This window comes from Salmo trutta, chromosome 39 (assembly GCF_901001165.1).
Source record: "Salmo trutta chromosome 39, fSalTru1.1, whole genome shotgun sequence".
Lineage (NCBI taxonomy): Eukaryota > Metazoa > Chordata > Actinopteri > Salmoniformes > Salmonidae > Salmo > Salmo trutta.
In genome coordinates, this window is record NC_042995.1 from 12,510,347 (window position 1) to 12,534,747 (window position 24,401).

The window sequence follows — 24,401 nt, forward strand, 5'->3', positions numbered from 1 at the left end:
TTACCATACAGGCCTGATTGCTGGAGTGCTGCAGAGATGGTTGTCCTTCTGGAAGGTTCCCACATCTCCACAGAGGAACTCTGGAGCTCTGTTAGAGTGACCATTGGGTTTTTGGTCACCTCCCTGACCAAGGTCCTTCTCCCCCGATTATTCAGTTTGGCCGGACAGCCAGCTCAAGGACGAATCTTGAGGGTTCAAAACTTCTTGTAATTAGGAATGATGGAGGCCACTGTGTTCTTGGACCTTCAATGCTGCAGACATTTTTTGGTACCCTTCCCCAAATCTGTGCCTCGATACTTTCCTGAGCTCAATTTTGAGTCTCATAGCAAAGGGTCTGAATATTTATGTAAATAAGGTATTTCTGTTTTTTAAAAGCCTGTTTTCGCTTTGTCATTATGGGGTGTTGTGTGTAGATTGATTGAGGATTTTTTTAATGTAATCCATTTGAGAATAAGGCTGTAACGTAACAAAATGTGGAAAAAATCAATGTGTCTGAATGCACTGTACACACACACACACTACAGTTCATACACTCCTCTCTCTACCCCTCACACTCAGCTAATACTGAACATACACCATTGCTTTACCTTCTAAAGGTTCTGGAAATAATTATCCAGTACTTATTCATCAATACAATGACTACACACATGTTTACCATTTAAACAATCTATTGCTGACATTTAAGTCAAGTCAAACCTTAGAATATAGTGAATTGTGTGTGTGAGCGTAATGTTGATCTTTGATTCCTGGTTGATTGCCTGTTAACGTTATGAGAGGACACCATCTCTGCTGACACCCAGCTAATTGGACGTGAGGACCTTGATAAGCTGAATTGGGTGTGTTTGAGCTGGACTGGGCTGGAACGAACGCCTGCACACCCCAGGGCATCTCCAGGACCAGGGCTGAAGAATCGCTCCCAACGCTGCCCCCTGTCAAAAACCCTGTTGTAATACAGCTAATCAGTCTCTTCTGCCCTGTGTGTGTGTGTGTGTGTGTGTGTGTGTGTGTGTGTGTGTGTGTGTGTGTGTGTGTGTGTGTGTGTGTGTGTGTGTGTGTGTGTGTGACATGCTGACCACAGTGCTCACGTTGCGAGCGTTGCAAAATAAATGTACACATACAGTCGTGGCCAAAAGTTTTGAGACTGACACATATATATATATATATATAAATTTTCACAAAGTCTGCTGCCGCAGTTTGTATGATGGCAATTTGCATATACTCCAGAATGTTATGAAGAGTGATCAGATGAATTGCAATTAATTGCAAAGTCCCTCTTTGCCATGCAAATGAACTGAATCCCCCCCAAAAAAACATTTCCGCTGCATTTCAGCCCTGCCACAAAAGGACCAGCTGACATCATGTCAGTGATTCTCTCGTTAACAAAGGTGTGAGTGTTGACGAGGACAAGGCTGGAGATCACTCTGTCATGCTGATTGAGTTCGAATAACAGACTGGAAGCTTCAAAAAGAGGGTGGTGCTTGGAATCATTGGTTGACAGAGGAAGAACATGGTTACCTGCAAGGAAACACGTGCCGTCATCATTGCTTTGCACAAAAAGGGCTTCACAGGCAAGGATATTGCTGCTAGTAAGATTGCACCTAAATCAACCATTTATCGGATCATCAAGAACTTCAAGGAGAGAGGTTCAATTGTTGTGAAGAAGGCTTCAGGGCGCCCAAGAAAGTCCAGCAAGCGCCAGGACCGTCTCTTAAAGTTGATTCAGCTGTGAGATCGGGGCACCACCAGTACAGAGCTTGCTCAGGAATGGCAGCAGACAAGTGTGAGTGCATCTGCATGCACAGTGAGGCGAAGACTTTTGGAGAATGGCCTGGTGTCAAGAATGGCAGCAAAGAAGCCACTTCTCTCCAGGAAACACATGAAGGACAGACTGATATTCTGCAAAAGGTACAGGGATTGGACTGCTGAGGACTGGGGTAAAGTCATTTTCTCTGATGAATCCCCTTTGTGATTGTTTGGGTCATCTGGAAAAAAGCTTGTCCGGAGAAGAAAAGGTGAGCGCTACCATCAGTCCTGTGTCATGCCAGCAGTAAAGCATCCTGAGACCATTCATGTGTGGGGTTGCTTCTCAGCCAAGTGAGTGGGCTCACTCACAATTTTGCCTAAGAACACAGCCATGAATAAAGAATGGTACCAACACATCCTCTGAGAGCAACTTCTCCCAACCGTCCAAGAACAGTTTGGTGACGAACAATGCCTTTTCCAGCATGATGGAGCACCTTGCCATAAGGCAAAAGTGATAACTAAGTGGCTCAGGGAACAAAACATCAATATTTTGGGTCCATGGCCAGGAAACTCCCCAGACCTTAATCCCATTGAGAACTTGTGGTCAATCCTCAAGAGGTGGGTGGACAAACAAAAACCCACAAATTCTGACAAACTCCAAGCATTGATTATGCAAGAATGGGCTGCCATCAGTCAGGATGTGGCTCAGAAGTTAATTGACAGCATGCCAGGGCGGATTACAGAAGTCTTGAAAAAGAAGGGTCAACACTGCAAATATTGACTCTTTGCATGAACTTCGTGTAATTGTCAATAAAAGCCTTTGACACTTATGAAATGCTTGTGATTATACTTCAGTATTCCATAGTAACATCTGACAAAAATATCTAAAGACTCTGAAGCAGCAAACTTTGTGGAAATTAATATTTGTGTCATTCTCAAACCTTTTGGCTATGACTGTACAAGTTATTCAATGATTGCACCCACACTGCTTGTGGGCGTCAACGAGCGTCCGCGTAGCCAGGCACTAAAATAGAACTTGGTTTTATTTGTGAGGCTTGACGTGCTGCAAGTCCCGCCTCTCCCAGCTCCTCATTGGTTTTTAGGAGCATATACCCACGTGTGCGATTGAAAGATGAACTCAGGTCCACAGTCCAGTTGGTGCTGGTAATGCACCTTAAAGTTGGTTGCCAACCGCCATGTAAAGTCAAAGGAGAAGAAGAAACTTGAAAGAGGAGAGATTACTAGAAACTAGCTCAGTTTACCCTTTTATCTGTGGATTCATTGTTGGCGTAGAGGACCTTGTGCATTTCAGGTCAAATAACAACCCAATGTTTATATAATGCTTTTCGACCTGTCCCCAAATGAATATAGTGGGTTCAGAGTTTGTTTTGATATTTCAACCTGCGTGTCGTGATCGCGTCTGGTGTGGGTGGACAAAATCAACATGCGCGTGACGGCGCACAATCGAGCAGTCTGGTCAGCATGCTAGTGCGTATGTGCAGCCATGCAGTTACTTTAGTGATAGACTGTGTGTCTGTGTGTGTCTGCAGTTACCTTAGTGATATAGACCGCGTCACCGCGGAGGGATATGTTCCTACTCAGCAGGATGTGCTTCGTGTCCGGGTCCCCACCACGGGAATCATAGAGTACCCGTTTGACCTGGAGAACTGCATCTTCAGGTACCGTCACGGTACTGCAGCGAGGGACTGCTCCTTCTCTGCCTCTGCTGCTGCCACCGACGTCCTCACTTTGTCACTGTCCTGCAACACACTGACACACACACACACACACCCAGGTCCCCACATAGCACCTCTCTGAGACTGGGCCCACTCAGGACAACCCAACTGTTATGCAATTGTTGCAGAACCACAAACTAGAAATGATGCGTAATGGCATCAAAATGGCTTGTTGGGTTGATGCAAAAATGGCTACAACTAAACTAAAGCCTTTTATTGTGAAGGTAAAGACCTGATACGGCTGTTCTCAGAGTTGCTTTGGGGGGTGAGTGGGTCTGTGTATGGGGCTCGGGGTGGTGGTGGAAGCCTAATACGGACCAACACTACTGTTCTCCTAGACTTGGTACGGTCGCCCAAGCCTTCCACACTGGACTGATCCACCTTCTCTGGATTGGTAGGGGGGTGTGGCGGTAATGCTTACTGTCTACTGTGCTTTATATGACTGTGGTCTGTCTCTTTCTGTCTCTCTCTCTTTCTCCCTCGGTGTGTAGCTATCTAACTGATCTGGACCGTATCTCAGACAACAACTATCTGCCCACACAGCAAGATGTTCTGAGGGTGCGAATCCCCACCACCGGCATCATAGAGTACCCCTTCGACTTGTCAAGCATCATTTTCAGGTAGACAATGCTAGCGTGCTAACTTTAGCCTAGCAGACACGTCATAGTCAGGTGGAGTTGCTAACATTAGCCTAGAAAATACATCATTTTCAGGTAGACAATGCTAACGTGCTAACATGAGCCTAGCAAAAGCATTAGTCAGGTGGCGCAACTAACGTCAGCTTAGAAAAAGCATTATTTTCAAGTAGAGGAGGCTAAGGTGCTAACATTAGCCTAGCAAATGCAGAATTCAGGAAGGGGATGCTAGCATCAGCATCAGTGCCCTTGTGCAGTCATGTTAAGCAGTGAATCATCCCTTGGCCCGGTTCCATTACTTCTTAAAATGCATTCTCCTTTTCTCAAAGTAATCACAGTCTGGCATGAGAGCATAGGTGAAAGTCAGGGTCCCACATTAAGCTTTCACCAATCCAGTCATGTCATTAATTAGTGGTTACTTTAAATTAAGGAAGGATACATTTATCAGTATTTGGACAGGGCGTACCGATGTGTGCGTGTACATCTCGCATGTCATACGTTCTGGTTGTTCCATAACTATCATTGAACTCTTCAATCAGCAGTGGACAGAGCTGTGTTTTATTGTAGGCTTGATCTCTCCCACACACACCCAACCTCCTCCACTCATATACTCACACACATCCTCGTGAGTCCAAAGTCCTATATTCTGGCGCCCGTCTTTTTAAAATGGGTCACCCTCTTTCTCCTCTCCTCCCCTCTGTTCATCCTGGCAGAGGAAAGGAGGTCGTCCTCTCTCTATCTCCCAGTGAAGGATGTTATTTCGGGCCTGGGGTCCTGCAGGGCTCTGATTGGCTCTTGGTCTCTGTGGACTGCAGTACCCCATGCTACAGCAGGATTAATTAAATCACATACATTCACTTCTGGAAAAAAAAACAAAAAAACAATCTGTTTAATTCAAAGACAGGACTATGCAAATCTAGGCCTCGAAGACCATAGTACTGCTGGTTGCCTTTTCCCTGGATGTTAAATCATTGATTAAGATCACTGACTTAGAACAAGTCTCACCTGGTCTGAATCAGTTCCTGGTACATAATGTAACTTTATCAGACAGACTAACATTTTACATTACTTAACTTTACTTCTACTTGAATCGTTTAACACAGAAGAACGCTTAACAAAACCTAAAAGACAACCTAGGAAGACAGTGGCAAAAAAAAACGGAAGGAAGAAACCTTGACATGCACACACTCTCACACGCACACACTCCAGTCAGAACTACTCGGAGGACACACTCCTGTCGTTCACCCAGGAAAGGAATCCCGCCATCAGAGGTGCCTTCTGTATCCCTCCATCTTCTTCCTTTTTTAATTCTCATCCCTTCATCAGTCTTCGTCTGTTCCTCTTTCTCTGTTCCTAGTCCTCTCTCTACCTCCTCTCTCATTCTCCTCTTTTTGTCTCACCTCCACCAGGGTTGCACTATTGCGCTTGGCTAATGCTTCAGGAACACAGACACACACATACACACACACACACACACACACACACACACACTAGGGAACGGTGGGAGAGCTGGTTTGCTTTTTTTGCCCTCCCATCTTGCTACGGGGTGGACTAGGTAGAATTTTCCTCTATCCACTGATCCAGGATCTGATATACCTTCATCCCACTTATGGTTAATGTTTGGAATTGGGGTAAGGTTATCTGATCCTAGATCTGAGGTTAGGGGCAACTTGAGAATGGTGATGGGCACCGCTCACTCTTTACTGATGATCCAATCACTGGGTAACACTTTATGCATAGATAACGTTGTAAACTGCCTATAACATAGGCCTACATAAACTCAATTATGTAATGATAATAAGCAGTTTAAAGTCAGATCTTCAAGAAGTAAAGTGTTACCTACATTTGTTTCAACACTGTATGTTACATACAGTACCAGTCAAAAGTTTGGACACAATCATGTAGTAACCATATCGAAATATATTATATATTTGAGATTCTTCAAAGTAGCCACCCTTTTGCCTTGATGACAGCTTTGCAAACTCTTGGCATTCTCTCAACCAGCTTCATGAGGAATGCTTTTCCAAACGTCTTGGAGTTCCCACATATGCTGAGCACTTGTTGGCTGCTTTTCCTTCACTCTGTGGTCCAACTCATCCACCGAGTGATTGTGGAGGCCAGGTCATCTGATGCAGCACTCATCTCTCTCCTTGGTCAAATAGACTTAGACAGCCTGAAGGTGTGTTTTGGGTCATTTCCTGTTGAAAAATAAATGATCGTCCCACTAAGCACAAACAAGATGGGGTGGTGTATCGCTGCAGAATGGTGTGGTAGCCATGCTGGTTAAATGTGGCTTGAATTGTAAATAAATCACCGATAGTGTCACCAGCAAAGCAACCCCACACCATCTTGCTTTCCCGTGGCGGTCCTCATGAGATCCAGTTTCATCATAGCGCTTGATGGGTTTTGCGACTGCACTTAAAGAAACTTTCAAAGTTCTTGAAATTTTCCGCATTGACTGACCTTCATGTCTTAAAGTAATGATGGACTGTCATTTTAGCTGTTCTTGCCATAATATGAACTTGGTCTTTTACCAAATAGGGCTATGTTCTGTATACCGTCCCTAACCTGTCACAACACAACTGATTGGCTCAAACGCATTAAGAAGGAAAGAAATTCCACAAATTAACTTTTAACAAGGCACACCTGTTATATGAAATGCATTCCAGGTGACTACCTCATGAAGCTGGTGGAGAGAATGCCAAGAGTGTGCAAAGCTGTCATCAAGGCAAAGGGTGGCTACTTTTGAAGAATCTCAAATATAAAATATATTTGTATTTGTTTAACACTTTTTGGGTTACTACATGATTCCATATGTGTTATTTCAAAGTATTGATGTCTTCTATTATTCCACAATGTAGAAAATAGTAAAAATAAAGAAAAACCCTGGAATGAGGTGTGTCCAAACTTTTGACTGGTACTGTATGTCAGTTTATGATCTGTGTGTGTTTTCCACCGTAGGCTCTCCTAACTGTGACCTCTCAGGGCCATAGATGAGACAGAGTTCAGTGAACAAACTGTCCTCCATGTTGCCACCAAACGTTCTCGTTTAGTCTCAGTTGAATGGGATTGTCTTGGAACGTTATGTGCCAAAATGGCGGTCATTAGGATTCTACATCTCAAGTTTTCCACCAGCCTCTGTATGTGTGTGTGGTTTTGGGCTAGGTCTTCATGTAGCTGTTGAATCCATCCATACACTAAGTGGAGTTAAATCACAGACATAGAAAATCAATGAGGACTGATTGGCACCAACCCTTCTGCATGGATGGATTCAGGAAGCCATTTTATAGTTTTTAGACAGTCTTATTAGTTGTTCTACAAACACAACGCTGTTTAACATCTCTTCTCTCTCATCCTCCGTGTCCTGGCACCTCTCCTCCATCCGTCCATGCTCCAGGATGGTGGATGTAGGGGGTCAAAGGTCAGAGAGGAGGAAGTGGATCCACTGTTTTGAGAACGTCACTTCCATCATGTTCCTGGTAGCCCTCAGCGAGTACGACCAAGTCCTGGTGGAGTCTGACAATGAGGTGTGTACACACACACACACACACACTAGGGAAAGGTGGGAGAGATGGTTCGCCTTTTTGCCCTCCCGGTTTCCCATAGTGGAACATAGGTGGACTAGGTAGAATTTGACTATCCAGTGATCCAGGATCTGATATGCCTTTATCCCCAATGGTTCCTTTTTGGAGTTCCTAGATCTGTGGTTATCATGTCAAAGATACCACACACATCACGGCACACACATATCAAACACCCTTACTAACTGTCCTCTGTCCCTCTGTCAGAACCGAATGGAGGAGAGTAAGGCGTTGTTCAGGACCATCATCACCTACCCCTGGTTCCAGAACTCCTCAGTCATCCTGTTCCTCAACAAGAAGGATCTCCTGGAGGAGAAGATCTCATACTCCCACCTGGTCGACTACTTCCCTGAGTTCGATGGTGTGTGTGTGTGTGTTTACAGTTACCTTAGTGATATACTGTGTGTCTGATGGTTTCTGACTACGGTGATGCGGGATTGACTGTGTGTGTGTGTGCCCCAGGTCCCCAGCGAGATGCCCAGGCAGGCCGGGAGTTTATCCTGAAGATGTTTGTGGACCTGAACCCGGATAGCGACAAGATCATCTACTCCCACTTCACCTGCGCCACGGACACCGAGAACATCCGCTTCGTCTTCGCTGCCGTCAAAGACACCATCCTGCAGCTCAACCTCAAAGAATACAACCTGGTCTGAGAGACTCTTGCACGCAAACACACACTCTTCCCAGTTGCACAGCTTAGCCTACACACACACACACACACACACACACACACACACACACACACACACACACACACACACTTATGAAGCTTACACACACCTACACATCTAGTTGGTCTTTCCCCCTTCTGCTTTTCACTCCAGCGATTTAAGACCCCCCTCTTCCAATATCTCTCCTCCTATTCACTCTCTCATTCCTTCCTTCTTTCTACCCTTTTGCCATAAGCCTGTCCTCTCCCTCGTTCTCAGCAGCTTGTCAGTCTCCTCTTCTCCGCACACATGCCATGACTACAGCAGGGGACAATGGGATGTGTCTGTGTGCGTGTGTGTGTGCATGTGAGTAGGTGAGGAAGAGGACCAGTGCGGTCAGTCAACTGTGGGTCTTTAACCCTTGAACCCTCAGTCAACTGACCTGAGATCACATCCTCTGATTGGTGGAAGGAGTGACCCAACCGCAAAGCAAAAAACACCTGAGGGGGTGATGTTTTTCACTCTATAAGAGAGGGGCTAAAGACTGGGAGGGGGGTGGAGACGATGAGGTAATAAAGGAAGCCACCAGGATGCGAGCAGGAAGTGATGTCACACAGAAGTGAGGGGGCAGACCAAGGATTCTGTTTCTACCTCGCATCGATGAATGTATTCTCCGAGTGAGCATCGCAAACGCAAAAAAATATAATTAAATATGTTATAAAGTAATTACGTATGTAGACAAAATACACTAAGACTGAAAGCACCAGAGGGAGAGGAAAAAGCTAATTGATTAAATCTGTGTATCGCTGAGCTTTTTTACAAATAGTTTTTAATAATAGTAACTTGTTGCTATGTCAACTTCTATCCGATGACTAAGAAGTCGTTTGAAAAGTTATAGAAGCGGTTAACACAACAAAATCTTGTATTTAAAAAATTTGCAAAATAGGCTAAATATCACAAAAGCAAGATGGTAACCAGAAACGGACTATAATTTTATCCTTTACAGACGGTTGTGGTTGTTCATGTTTAGGTTTGATCACATCGCTTCCCTCCTTCACTGGTTTACTGACTGATAGACCGAAACCTTCCGTTTGACATCCGCAGTACCACGTTCTGTTTGATACACGCTACATTAAGATTACCGAACATCCGATACTCGCTACTATGTTCTGATTGGACAGTCACTGAGGGGGAGGGAGTCATGTATGGATATGATGTCATCACCGTACGGTACATCAGTCTGTGAAAGAATGACATCACGTGTTAAGTCGCCCAGCGACCCAATTAGATGTGCTCTGGAGATTCTGGGCAGTCCATCCACACAAATGACACGGTGGCATCCATTATCCCAGACACACAGGAAGCTTTATGTTGTTTACCTTTTTTTACTGTATAGACACTTTTGTTTGTTGATGAGAGGTGGTTGTTGATTGGTAGGAGCAGGAGACGTAAGATCCTGTCTCCCAGATGGACAGGCAAGCATACTCTGAAGTCAAAAAGTTATTGTTTGTGTATATTTCTGTTTGTAAATACATGTACACAGAAACGCTCCTGTACAAAAACACTCTGTGGTACAGTACACCATCTTTGGCAACAACAAAAAAATAGAGAAGAAAATCCAAACATTTTTTCGATAGTGTACTGTTTTTGTTTTCCTATGAATTTACTAGTATTTATACTGTGATTCTGGATTTCTTTGATTATTGATAATCAGTTGATTATAAGAGGACTACACACACAGAGGGCTGCAGTGAGAGGAAAGGAACAGTCTCAGAACAGAGGTTCTAAACCATCAGGAACCTTCTATTCTAGAACCTTCAGAACATTCTAGATCCTCGGCTCTCCTCTGCAGCTTCTCCCTACTAACACTAGAGCAGATTAGTTATTCACAATATGTTGACAAACGACATGATATTAAAAGAGTAACTAAATAAAAATTTTTTTTTAATTTATCTAATAATTTATGGAACCAGGTTTGAAGGTGTTGATAATTTGACTGCTTTTGTTTCTATCATGTTGAAATGCGGTCGGGGCTAGACTTGAGTCTAAACTGCTGTAACACAAACGTCTACTATAGTATGTACTAAATCTCTGCTTTCTTTTTTTCTCTTAAGACAATTCCAGATGTACTTTGCCATTCTATGGTTTTCTTCTCACATTAAGTCACTTTGTTTCGTTTCATTGATGAAAACTTGTATTCCTCCTCTTGGGTTTCTAATAGGCACAGCTCTGTAACTGCATACATAGGAAATGTACCATATGAACGTAGGTGAATTTTTATAACCTGTGATTGGAGACCAGTATGGTCTATGCTTGCTCTGTCGTTGTAATTTAAACACAGTTTGCGTTGTCGTTGGTTTGAGTTGTTTTAGTTCAAGTTCCGAGGCTTGCTTTGATAGAACCAGTGACGTTGCAGATCTACTTTTGAAACTCTTTCTACAGGCAACTTTTTCTTCATTATTCTCATTAAGGGCTATCGCCATGCATCAGACAGTCAGGCAGATGGGGGAGATAACTAGTACAGGGCTCAATTCAGTTTTCAATTCATGAGGTGACTGGAAATTCAATGAGTGAATTCAAAAATCATAGAAAACGATGGGCAGTAGAGGACAAGGCGACACGGTTGCATTCTGTCCTCAAGGGCTGCAGTCTTGCTGTTTTTTTTCTGTTGCCTTCTAACCAAAAACGGATTTCTACCTGTGAGATCAGGTGTTTGCAATCTCCAGCCAATTGGTAACATTCATTGATCAAGTAAATGCCGGGGAGAAATGAAAACCAGCAGGAATGCGGACTTCGAAGCACTGGGCTGTGCACCCCTGGTTTTAGGTTCACAGTCAACTAAGCCATTCACTCAAGAGTGTTTGTGGGGATCATTTTGTTCAACAAAGACCGTGTGTGAATGCAGCTGTGGTAGGATACATGACCAACACTACCATTCATTTTTTTTACTTTATCTTTCTCTGGATCAACAGTGGATCACACAAGCTTCCAGCTCCGAATGAGGGAATCTGTCAAGCCCCAAGTCCCCTGCGTTATCATCAGGGGTGTGATCGTGGATCAGCTTACCCTCCCTCAATGCTAACCTTAAAGGCCCAGTGCAGTCAAATGGGATTTTCCTGTGTTTTGAGGTTGGAATAATACTGTGAAAATAGTGATAATGCTATTTTAGTGTAAGAGCTGTTTGAAAAGACTACCTGGAATTTCTGCATGTTTTGGTGGGTTTGAGTTTTGGTTTGTCTGTTTGATATCACCATGCAGTAAATTAGTTAATAAACCAATAAATAAAAAGTTTCTAACCTCTCTGCCAATAACAGTTAGTTTTCAGTTTTCCCCTCACCACTCAGACCACCACTTCCAGACAGTCCTAGCAAAATTCATGCTTGAGAAATTACTCTTGCTAAGAAGCTATTTTTGTTTCTTTTTTTTGACAATTTTGAGTGAATACAATCGCATTAAGGTACTTAATTGTTACCCAGAAATTACTTGACTTTGAGGTAAAAACGTCTGCATTGGGCCTTTTATCCATTTACGGGGTGACGCAAAACTGACCTTAGATCAGTGTTAAGGGGAACTTTCCTTCTACTGTCCTACTGCTAGTTTTACCATCCGGGGGTGTGCTTTGTGCTTGTTGAGGAGATTTTGCACATTGTCATTAGACACTCCTGCAGTAGAGGCAGGGTGTTAAACCAGGTGTTCAAATTATATTCCAAGTTAAAGCATAGCTGCGCAACACACAGCTCTAGCACACCTGTGCAGGCTTTTGTTCCATACCAGCACTAACACCCCAGTCAACTGATTGAGAACTAATCATGGTCTTGGATTTAGACTGCAGCTAGTTGAACCAAGTGTGTTAGTGTTGTACTGGAACTAAAGCCTGCACACTGCAGCCAGTATTAGAGGATGTTAATCCAAGTATGACATTCAGTATTTCATTCGGTGTTGACCTGCCCACAAACAATGTGTTGAATACAACTCGCATACCAAACAGACAAGCACTTGGGCTCCTGTACTGCCTCCACAATGCAGGGTGAAAACAGTCCTAACTACAATCATCTGACTTGGTGATTAATCAGTCATATTTATAGGAAACACTACTAATCTCTTGTTTTCCACTTCCTGTGGGTTAATTGGTTGGCACTCCTGAAGTGTCTGCACATTAGGGCCCAGATTGTTCCTACGCTGTAACTAGGACCCAGAGTTTTACCTGGTCAGATTAACATGGACATGGTGCATATTGAGAACTTAGCTTGACTTCTTTCCTTTAAATATTTTTTGTAAGATAAAAAAACATTACCGGAACACTATTGTATTTAGGACCACTTGATTTATTTTTTAATCTAAGGAAACCTGAGGGTTAAATATTTTAGTTGGTGTATAAAATATACAATGCTGTTTTTGTTTTTCTTTATTTTGTATGTAAACCAAATGTAAATGATGTATTATACTGTGTGCCAACCCAACTCTCTAGAGCCAGGCTCTCTCAAGTGCCAACGCTGACATCATCATCAGGGGACAGCCATCTTGGATGGTCCCATTTTTAAGAACACCAGAGACCTAAACACGTGGCATGTTCGACTACGCCACCCCTAACAAAAACTATAAGTACACTTTTTTTTTTTTAAATTGTGTAATTATATAATTGCATGTATTTAGTGTTGGGAGAAGGTGAGGGCTCAGAAAAATGTATTGGCTGATGCAGAGACCTTGATGAAAGGGTGGAATCGGTTATTGATTGATCGGTTGGTTATTATGGATTATTGATTTGCATTACTCTCGCCATATTTCTTTTTTTTTATGTGTGTTTTCATGCATTTGTTTCAACCACTGTTGCCTGATCCTCATTCAAACATGAACATCGCCTTCTAAGAGAGAACATAATGACAAGGTATCTGTTTTAAATTGAAATAAATTTGTTCGTATACTTGCTGATTGTGTGTGTGGTTAATGACTAGTCTGGCATATGCCATGTCTAGAAATGACCCAAGCCCTTCTCTTCTAGCCACTTTGCACTTGTGTAGTTCTCAGAGGATTTGATAAGTAGGCCAAACAATAGGGGTTGTTTCTGGACCTGGCCATTGTTCCATCAAAGAAGGTCTATACAATATGGCTCTTGGGTCTATATAGAGGTTTTCCATCCTCTCTTGGTGTTATTGAAATGCTGTCATTTCTCAGAATTGTCAGTTGTCATTCTGTGACATCTGCTAGTGAAATAGATGGGAGTGTCACAGAATAGAAATAATCAGTGATGGACATATTTCGTCTACATTATGAGGATTATGAAGTTATGGGAATGGGGTTATTATACATTAAATGAGCAGGCTATTGTTATGAGTGTTAGGGAACCACCACATCTCACACTAGTAGACGTAGCTCGTTTGTTTGTGCATAATCGGGGGACAGTTCTGCACACCTTCCACCGGGGGCACACGGCAGCAGCAACACTTCCGCAAACTGTAATTTTATACATTTGACATCTAAAATGGGCCTTCGGAGCGCCACCTCTTTCTCTCATCACATGCAACGCCCGCTCATCGATGACTCGTACATTTTGTAGCGCAAGGGGTGGTTTCAGCTAGTGAAGGCTTGTATGTGGACATTAGCTAGCTAGCCAGCCAGCTAACGGTAGCTAGCTAACACACTGTGGAATTGAAGACGCTTTTCAAGAACAGATTTTCGATACGATTGCCCCACTTGACAGCTATAATATATACGAGGAATTGGACAATATACAAATCTGCTTCCTAAGCTTACGTTGGCTCGCTTCTCTGCTAAGATTTGCTAGCTAACGTTAGTTAGCTAACAAGAAAGGATATTGCTGTTACTTAGTCAACATCTACCTAGCCCAGATTTATTTTAAGATTCTTCAATCGGTGCCATATTATCTAACGTTGCGCGTCTCGGTGTTAAGCCTTTTTTGATGCCATTAGTTAATTTTTTGACAAGGAACCAAATCAAAACCAACGCTAGCTAGCCAACAACGTTGGAGAAAAAACAATCACTACGCGAGACCGGATAACTGGTGTCCTAGATAACGTTAAGATAAATAGCTAGCCAGTTAACGTAGCTGTCAAAAAAAGTAAGAAAGGAAAGACGCTGTAGTTGTCCAAAAAACGGGGTCTATATATTTTTATCCTGGTTGCTGAGGAACACTGATAAATCCATTGACATGATGTTTCCACAATCAAGACACTCGGTAAGTAGCTAACGTTAGCATAACTAGCTAGATGATAGCTAAATTCTAGCTAGCTACAGAAGCAATTCAGCGTTATCCATGTAAGAATAAAGGGGGATATCTACGATGGCCGTAGCGCTGTGGTATGTTTTCATTTGTGTTGTCGGTGATGGATTCAATCGCTTGTCTGTCACGCGCCCCCGGCATTTGTTTACATTCCAGGCTAGCTCCCACTTAGCTAGCTAACGTTAGCTAACCAAGATTACTAACTCCAGCCGTTTTCATTAAGCTTTGTAAATGGGTGTTTACCTTTTTAGCTAGTCTATAATATTATACTAAACGTTTGCCACTCATTAGTAACGTGATGTGACATATTTGAACAGGGATATCTCAGCTATTTAGGTAAAGTGACATGTGCTAATAAAACGTAGCTAACTAGATTTCTCGAATTTGTCTTCGCACTTTGTTCTTGTCAGTCTTTTAGTCAGACCTGACGCGTAAGGGCATGTGGAATTAAGTCAATTCATACTATCAATTGAATCCTCAATCAAAGGTGTCTTTAATTTGGATCCCAAGGACTGCCAGCCACTATGCCATGTGGGATCACAACAGAAGTGGATGTAATATACAATAAAATATGCCATTTAGCAGACTCTTTTATTCAAAGCGACTTAATCATGCCCGCATTTTATGTATGTGTGGCCCAGGGAATCGATCCCACAACCCTGGCGATGCAAGCACCATACTCTACCAACTGAGCTATACAGGATGTTGTAGCTAGATAACTAGGCCTAAAGGTTTTAAAATGTAATACTGATGCGCTAATGATGATACTGGTTGGGAAATAAGAATGTACATGATTTGATATGTTTGAGCCTATTTCTGTGCTTCTTTCTCTTTAGCGTCCTACTACCCCCTAGGGCAGGATCCTAGTTCACACTATCAGGGTTTGTCCCCTACATAAACCTGTCCTCTCTCAATTCCAAGGATGACCAGCTCCTCCTGCAGAGCTGTTTGTGCGTGCGCTACTGGGTGTGCAGGCTTTTGCTCTAGCCCTACTAATCACCTCATCAGGACCTTGATTATTTAAACCAAGTGTGTTTGTGTAGGGGCTGGAGCAAAAGTATTCACAGCCAGTAAGTCTCCAGGATGGTAGTTGTAGAGCCCTGGTGTAATTTGGGTGGTGGCCTCCTTCCACCAGTCTGAAGTAGTAAGGCCTTGGTGAGAAGATTAACACTGGATTATGGGCTCTGACTCAGCCTGGGGTCATTCTTGTCAGTTGGCCACCTCTGGAAACTCTCATCTAACCCTGACCATACTCACAGACACCCTCCCCCCAGTAAAAGACCAGAAAAACCCCTGCTATAAGGTTAATCTCAGAGGTCAGTCCCTATGTTACTGAACATTAAATATCACCCCCATCTGTCTGACACACAGTCACAAACTGTGCCCGTCCCCTTTCTATCACACACCCATACAGTCCCACATACAGGGGGAGTGAAGAAATGCACACGTCAGTGAGAAGGGTAGGGGATGGAAAGGCAGCTTCTCACTGATTGTTGTTAGCTTGTTGATTGTCTGTTTGTTGTTGTTGTCTTGGGGATTCTGACTGTTGTATGTTTGTTATTATGTTGTCCCCCAGGCTTCCTCCCAGTCCTCCCAGCCTCTCAAGTTCACCACCTCCGACTCCTGCGACCGCATCAAGGACGAGTTTCAGTTCCTACAAGCACAATACCATAGGTAACACTGAAACACACACATGCTCGGTCACACACTCAAAATACCCACCTACACACACCCACAAACACTCACGTCACGCACACTGCATGCAATCAGATTCCAAAATGCACTGTCTCATATACACAGACATGTCTCCAACCAAATGTTGTCATATATCCAATCAGCTTGAAGATGGAGTGTGACAAGCTAGCTAGTGAGAAGTCAGAGATGCAGCGTCATTACATCATGGTGAGTGACATAATCACCTCTTCTTTTACTTTTGGCCTACCTAGGATACATTACTGCAGTTCTTGGCCATTACTGCAGTTCTCTGATATACAGTACCAGTCAAAAGTTTGGACACCTACTCATTCCAGGGTTTTTATTTTATTTATACTATTTTCTACATTGTAGAATAATAGTGAAGACATCAAAACCATGAAATAACACACATGGAATCATGTAGTAACCAAAAATGTGTTAAATAAATCAAAATATATTTTATATTTGAGATTCTTCAAAGTAGCCACTCTTTGCCTTGATGACAGCTTTGCACACTCTTGGTAGTCACCTGGAATGCATTTCAATTAACAGGTGTGCCTTGTTAAATGTACATTTTTATGGAATTTCTTTCCTTAATGCGTTTGAGCCAGTCAGTTGTGTTGTGACAAGGTAGGGGTGGTATACAGAAGATAGCTCTATTTTGTAAAAGAACAAGTCCATACTATGGCAAGAATAGCTCAAATAAGCAAAGAGAAACGACAGTCCATCATTACTTTAAGACATGAAGGCCAGTCAATCCGAAAAATTTCAAGGACTTTGAAAGTTTCTTCAAGTGCAGTCGCAAAAACCACCAAGCGCTATGATGGAACTGGCTCTCATGAGGACCGCCACAGGAAAGGAAGACCCAGAGTTACCTCTGCTGCAGAGGATAAGTTAATTAGAGTTACCAGCCCCAGAAATTGCAGCCCAAATAAATGCTTCACAGAGTTCAAGTAACAGACATACCTCAACATCAACTGTTCAGAGGAGACTGCGTGAATCAGGCCTTCATGGGCGAATTGCTGCAAAGAGACCACTACTAAAGGACATCAGTAATAAGAAGAGACTTGCTTGGGCCAAGAAACACGAGCAATGGACATTAGACCGGTGGAAATCTGTCCTTTGGTCTGATGAGATCAAACTGGAGATTTTGGTTCCAACCGCTGTGTTTTTGTGAGACGCATAGTAGGTGAATGGATGATCTCCACATGTGTAGTTCCCACCGTGAAGCGAGGAGGAGGAGGTGTGATGTATGGGGGTGCTTTGCTGGTGACACTGTGATTTATTTACAATCCAAGGCACACTTAACCAGCATGGCTAACACAGCATTCTGCAGCGATACGCCATCCCTTGTGCTTAGTGGGACTATCATTTGTTTTTCAACAGGACAATGGCCCAACACACCAATAGGCTGTGTAAGAACTATTTGACCAAGAAGGAGAGTGATGGAGTGCTGCATCAGATGACCTGGCTTCCACAATCACCCGACCTCAACCCGATTGAGATGGTTTGGGATGAGTTGGACTGCAGAGTGAAGGAAAAGCATACAACATGTGCTCAGCATATGTGGGAACTCCTTTAAGACTGTTGTAAAAGCATTCCTCATGAAGCTGGTTGAGAAAATGCCTAGTGTGCAAATCTGTCAATGCAAAGGGTGGCTATTTTGAAGAATCTAAAATATATTTTGATTTAACACTTTTGGGGGTGGGGGTTACTACATGATTCCATGTGGGTTTATTTCATAGTTTGCCTTCACTATTCTACAATGTAGAGAATTGTAAAAAATAAAGAACCCCTTGAATGAGTAGGTGTGTCCAAGCTTTTGACTGGTACTGTATACAAGTGTATTGAGGGCTAGGGATTGATTTGGAATTCTGCAGTATGTTAGTGTTGTCACAAACCCCCAAATCTTATTTTTGCAGTACTACGAGATGTCTTATGGACTGAACATTGAAATGCACAAACAGGTAACTTGTTTTCTCTCGCTCTCTCTCTTTCCCCCTCTTCTCTCTCTGGTACGGTGTTGTATGGTAAAGCCAGTGTTGTATTCTGACCATAGAGATCTTTAGAGGACGCAACATGGTATCTTTCCCATTATGGCATCTGTGAGAGCATTGGCACCATTGAGGCCATCTCCATTTTGAAGTAGTACATTTTCTTCTACTACTTCTGAGTTGGTTAACAAACTGAAAGGGTGCACACGGCCACCTCGAGTGTGTTGTTTTTAATTGGTATAAAGCCAAGGTTGGCGATTTACTGCCATCTGCAGTTATGGAATATTTCCTCACAAGTATAAATCATTGGCTGATCCCTCCTGATGATCTGGATGGAATTATGGGATCCTTCCTTAACATAGGAAGTACCACTCAGTTAACTACTTCAAAATGGTGAGTGTCCTCAATGGTGCTGCCCATGCTAAAACGGGCTTTGGGCACTAGAAACCTCTATCTCTATGATTCTGACTGTCGGTCTGTCTCTTCTCCCCAGGCTGAGATCGTGAAGAGACTAAACGGGATCTGTGCTCAGGTGCTCCCCTACCTATCTCAAGAGGTATTACACTCTCCTCTCCTCTTACACACATACTTTTCCTTAGGATAACATAATCCCATATCAACGTGCTGTACAATCTCAATCTATTTAATTCTGTACAATAGCTAAATGTGTTTGGATGTGTGTGTTGCAGCACCAGCAGCAGGTCCTAGGGGCCATAGAGAGAGCCAAGCAGGTCACTCCTCCTGAGATGAACTCTATCATACGGGTAGGTTGGTGTGTCTGTGACTCGTGTATGAATATGTGTGTATATAACCATGTGTATCTGTCTGCGTTTAGCAGCAGCTCCAGGTGCACCAGTTGTCTCAGCTCCAAGGCTTGGGCCTCCCCACGATGGCCCCTCTCCCCATGGGCCTGTCTGCTCCCAGCCTCCCTCCAACCTCCAGCGCCGGACTGATGTCCCTGTCCTCCATCCTGGCCTCGCACTCTCACTCACAGGCAGCACATGCACAGGTAACACACACACACACACCTGACCCGGGCGACGCACACACCTCACACGGGCAACACACACCTCCAGAGTTCTACAGTGTGACCATTTCACCTGCATATGTGACTAAAAATAAATGTGCGCTAATGGCAAAAGTGAAATATCCAAGTGGGGACTTATACCCCCAAAACCAATACTGCCGTGGTCGTAGTATTTCTGCTTTTTTTATGGTTGGTAATCGCACGAAGAACTACGAATACCATAATGCAACACGCACCTCAACGAGCCAATCGTAGTCAGAGGCTGGAACTACCTCAGTAGGCTGGAAACGCGAGCCTTTGAATAGCTACCTTGAGAGGATCTGCATTCGCTTCTGTCAGGAGAAGGATGAAGAGGATCACATTTTATTTTAAAGGTGTACTATGAAGAAATTGCTCCGCTTGGTTGCAAAAATGTTAACCATTCGCCTCATTTCAGTTTGTGACAAAACAAGCAGGTAGTGTGCAGAATCATTGTACAATCTAAACCGCTGTGAAATATATTTTCCATAACCAAACATATTGTATTTTCACTGTTTTGAAGCTGGTGTACAAAACTGAACGTAAAAGACGCAAAAAATAAACTTAAGAACGGGAAGCATAGAAATAGTGGACATAGAACGTATCTACATCTTCTTAGACTTGCTTTCAATGAGAATGTCAGATCTATAACCCAAAAAGTTACATATTGCAGCTTTAAGCGACAAGATCAACAACAGGAGCCCGATGTGTCTGCCAGTGATACTGATGTGGCTGAGCCCATGGTCGTCGAGTCACCAGCAACACAAGAAGACGAAGCTTTCGCTAGCAATAATAGTGACGTTGGCGCCGACGTTGCTCTGCTAGCCACTGCCACTGCCAGCGGGAAGCATACAAGAACATCCAACAGTGAGGAAAAAGCTTTCTTGTGGTTAGAGTTTGAAGGTGAATGAAAGCAAAAAGTATTGTAAGGCCGAACCAATACTTGCAAGCCAGCATTCTAGCTTTGTGGTGGAATCCTCACTTAAAGGGATATGTCAGAAAAAAGTTTACTTCATATTCAACACTTTTCTATGTTTTATAGTCAAAAAGACAGGAAGATTAGTGTTTCCAATGTCATCATTAACCAATTCTTAATGCCTACTTATAATTTTAACCAATTAGGAGTAGGCATTCCATACTAAATTGTCTAAATTGGTTGATGTCATTGGAAACACTTACCTTCCTGTATTTTTGACTACAAAACATAGAAATTCACTGTTTTCACATTCGTTGATGTAGTGCTGAGATGTTGAAAAATTGTGAAACAGACACTGTTAACAGATCATTGTGCCAGCCCTAGAGACAATTAAAACACTACCTCGACTACTTTTCAATGTGCGCCTGCATTTATTTGTGCGCACCTAATTTTTCTAATTAGGCGCACATGTTTTCCTTGTATAAAATGCCAGCGTAGAGCCCTGACATTCAACCCCCCCCCAACGCAGGTAACACACACACCCCTAGCAGGTAACACACACACCCCTAGCAGGTAACACACAAATGCAAATGACAGTTCACGACTCTCTTCCACTCCTTGTGTTTTGTTCTCTGGTCTCCTCCCCACCAGGCTCAGGCCCAGCTGGCTAAAGAAGACAAGGCCAGAGACGCAGCAGAGAGAGAACAGAGGGAAGAGGACGGAGACAAGTCCGACTGATGGTGGAATGTGGATGGGAAGGAGTGGAGAGAGGGGTGAGACAAGTTGGACTGATGGACAACCAGGAGGGAGTGGATCTACTGTGGGAGGGCTAAGGGGGGTGTGTGAGTTGAGTGTTCCTACAGTAGGTGTCACCCTGTGGTTCAGCTCTTTAGAGTTACTCTCTGGGCCTCCACTCCATTGCTTTCTTATCCTTTTTCATCTTCTATTATCATCAAATCAGTTTGTCACCTAGCCTGTTGGACAGGTCTCCTCTGTTTGACTCCTTCCTCTTTTCCTTTCCTCCTCTGTTCACTATTGCCGCTGACAACCCATTGCCAACAGATACTACCCTGACCTCTAACCCAGAGATGTGGACTCGAGTCACGTGACTTGGACATTTCATGACTTGATACTTGACTTGGCAAAAAGAAACAAACACTTGCCAATCGACATTGACTTGAGCATTTATGACTGGTGACTTAACTTGGACCAGCTATATGAGTCGAGACTCGGTTTGTCATCTCGCTCACAAGGTAGGCCTCTCTGTCCTTCATATCGGAGTGCTGCAAGTTTTTTGAGTTTTGTTCTGTCTTCACCAATCATATTCACGGAAATCACAGCTCTCGCAGGCCGGGCACTAAGCACGTCATCTAGCAAAGCGCGCCACTCTCCACTATCCTGCCGTATTTATTTAGCAAACGTGATAACACATCACTCCCAACAAACAAAAGCAAGAACTCTTAACAGAAATGTTACAGCAGCCTACACCTAAACTGTATGGGAAGAAAACGAGATGACTTCTCAGTCTAATCAACTAGGCTACTGACAACAACCAGGTAGTAATGTTATGTAGCCTATTTTATAGACCATTTATTTGTGTTAGGAGAAAATGTGAATGTGATCAAATTTGGTTTAAGTTAAATTCAAACTTGAACTGGCTAGGCTACCTTGACCTTTTCAATCCAAAATTATTAACTGAAATGAATCAAACACTACTGATTTACATGGACTGTGTGAGTTACTTTTCAATTAAAGTTGCAGAGGCCTACACGATGCAAACCTGCATAAAGCAAGCCTAGCCCTGTGAGTTGCATTATCCAATTGCAATTGTTGTCTGTAGAGGAAATCCCTGTTAGTCAGTTTGTAAAACACGTTGGTCCAAAATCATTGCAATGAAATTGGCATAAAACACTTAGCCTTTGACTTGAGGACCCGAAACCCAGAATTAGGGACTTGTGACTTGACCTGAGCTGTGGGACTTGACTCAAAGCTTAACTTGAGACTTGCAAAATTGTGACTTGGTCCCATCTCAGCTCTAACCCTTTAACCCCTGACCTCTGTTCCTCTTCTAGTAAAAGTTGCCCTTAAGCTCAGATTTAAACGATCAAAGCATTACTGACCTTTGATCAGTGTCTAGGGACAACTTCCTCCTGTAGGTCTCTGCTGATTGGCTGCAGAGTTACTGCTAACTCTGCTCACTGATCTCACAGACAGTGTTCTGAAAGGGCCACTTGAATAAGACAGTCAAGTGTAAAAGTCATAGGAGCTAGGGTGTGTGTGGGTGGGTGTGTGTGTGTGTGTGTGTGTGTGTGTGTGTGCGCGCGAACCACCTTTTCGTATTCTCCCTCCCGCCCCTGTCTGTCCACTCTTAACTGACCAAGTCTATGTTCCAGTCCCAAATCAACACCTAGGCACTTCCCCTAGACAGAGGAAGTGACGAAGGGGTAAGGGTTGATCCTGGACGGGGCCTAAATCTAACGGGACCTAAACTTCACATCAATCATGTGCTCATTCAGATCAGATCCTATTGGTGGAAAGGGAGAGGAACACATTTGCATATGTTGTTCTTTTGGTTAGCATAGCACTTGGAGCTAGAATGTGTGGTGAGCGAGCATGGTGCCAAACCGTTGAACACAGCCGTAGCGCACTAACCTATAACCTACCCTCCGATGCATAACTGTCTTTCTAATTTGAGGCGATAAGGTTTAGTTCTTCTCCAGGACAGTAGGTGGCAGCAAAGCCAAACCAGACCCAGGGTTGTATTCAATCAAACCCCCATTACAGTATTTACAGACTATTCCCCCCAATGGGTTAATTAAAATCACAGGACCCTAAAAACCTACTACTGCTGCCAGGTAGACTCCCCTCACAGGTAGATGTCTACATTTTCAGAATAAGAAGAGCATTTTTGGATAGTAAACCAAGACACTGTAAACTTTGCTATGGCAGGTTTGATTGAATTTAGAGCAAAACTTGGACATTAATGGTTTGTGTTTCTGTTGTGAAGGGCCCATTTATAGAACTATATCAATATACATATATACTTTTTAAAGCATTTTTGTATGTTTCAAAGCTGCTTTTAGTGTGTATGCGTGTGATGGAAGATGACGTTTCAGTGCAGCGTGTGTATTATGTGATGTGCTATGGAAAGAGGTACTATCCAATAACCCCCCCCTCCTCTCCTGCCCCCCCCCTCCTCTCCTGCCCCCCCCCCCCTCCTCTCCTGCCCCCCCTCCTCTCCTGCCCCCTTGACAATGCTGAGGAAATGCCGCCTCCTTGTTGAGCTTTGTAAATGTAATTTTTAAAACTCTTCATTTTGTCATTGTATGTGAAACTTCATAAATGTGTACTTGGCGATAATGTATGTCATCTGTGTTATGAAAAACCAATACTTATTGCTTCATTTAAAAGAAAAGACGTGGCGGGGAAAAGTCACACAATGTAAACCAACCAAACCCAAACATTGACGACACAACATGACTGAAAGAAGCGCTCAGCAGTAAGGAAATGTCTATGGTGCCTTACAAATAAATGACTCAACGGAGAGACTGTTTCTAGTGGTTTTTGTATTTGTGTGTCTATTTGCTTGCCTGTTTGCATACAAGAATGCCTGTGGGTATACTACATAGCCATATCAATGAGTTAGCCAGGTAACTTTGATAAACAACCAGAAATAATTGCTGATTTTCTGGTTTATTAAGAAAGCTTAAATTAATTTACAGAAGTATTGACCCCATGGATTTCTTTGCGTGTAATTGTTAAAGGGGGATTAAAATTGATTTGTCATTTTTTGTCAACAATCTACACAATACTTGTCAAAGTGGAAGATTATTTTTTTAATGATTCATAATGTGACAAATAGTCGTTGCATAAGTATTCAGCTCCCTGAGTCAATACACGTTACAACACCTTTGGCATTGATTACAGCTGTGAGTCTTCTTGGGTAAGTCTCTAAGAGCTTTCCACACCTGCATTGTGCAACATTTGCCTGTTATTCTTTTAAAAATTCTTCATGCTCATGGCTATGACAGCAATTATCAAGTCTTGCCCTAGATTTTCAAGGTGATGTAAGTCAACTAACTTGGCCACTCAGGAACATTGTCTTTTTGGTAAGCAACTCCAGTGAGGATTTGGCCTTTTTGTGGTAGGTTATTGTCCTGCTGAATTC

The 24,401-nt window shown here is 43.1% G+C and overlaps 2 protein-coding genes across 4 annotated transcripts in view; both read left to right on the forward strand.

Annotated features, from left to right (window-relative positions):
- Window positions 1–13,271, forward strand: part of LOC115179716 (guanine nucleotide-binding protein subunit alpha-11-like) — a 40,042-nt gene extending 26,771 nt beyond the window's left edge. The window contains exons 4-7 of one of the 2 annotated variants that reach the window (XM_029741399.1): window positions 3,294–3,422; window positions 7,512–7,641; window positions 7,903–8,056; window positions 8,158–13,271. In XM_029741399.1, the coding sequence (XP_029597259.1) occupies window positions 3,294–3,422; window positions 7,512–7,641; window positions 7,903–8,056; window positions 8,158–8,348 (604 nt within the window). In that variant the 3' untranslated portion in view covers window positions 8,349–13,271. Of the gene's footprint in view, window positions 1–3,293; window positions 3,423–3,970; window positions 4,100–7,511; window positions 7,642–7,902; window positions 8,057–8,157 lie in introns of both variants that reach the window. The other variant, XM_029741398.1, reaches the window with a different exon arrangement.
- A 573-nt stretch (window positions 13,272–13,844) lies between these two features.
- LOC115179803 (amino-terminal enhancer of split) lies at window positions 13,845–23,336 on the forward strand. Of its 2 annotated transcripts, none has more exons than XM_029741594.1 (8): window positions 13,845–14,538; window positions 16,160–16,257; window positions 16,422–16,485; window positions 18,201–18,245; window positions 18,766–18,828; window positions 18,962–19,036; window positions 19,108–19,281; window positions 20,885–23,336. In XM_029741594.1, the coding sequence occupies exons 1-8, from the start codon at window positions 14,512–14,514 to the stop codon at window positions 20,969–20,971; spliced, it is 633 nt and encodes a 210-aa protein (XP_029597454.1). In that variant the 5' UTR covers window positions 13,845–14,511; the 3' UTR covers window positions 20,972–23,336. The 2 variants fall into 2 exon arrangements, with proteins under 2 accessions (XP_029597454.1, XP_029597455.1); XM_029741595.1 differs by having other exon boundaries at window positions 13,847–14,538; window positions 19,111–19,281.
- The last annotated feature ends 1,065 nt before the right edge of the window (window positions 23,337–24,401 follow it).

Excerpts from the sequence above, each read along its gene's own strand:
- LOC115179803 (XM_029741594.1), top strand. The coding sequence starts at position 14,512 with ATGATGTTTCCACAATCAAGACACTCG. Across the intron at positions 18,246-18,765 it reads ACATTGAAATGCACAAACAG|GCTGAGATCGTGAAGAGACT; the intron begins GTAACTTGTTTT and ends TCTTCTCCCCAG. Across the intron at positions 19,037-19,107 it reads AGATGAACTCTATCATACGG|CAGCAGCTCCAGGTGCACCA; the intron begins GTAGGTTGGTGT and ends GTCTGCGTTTAG.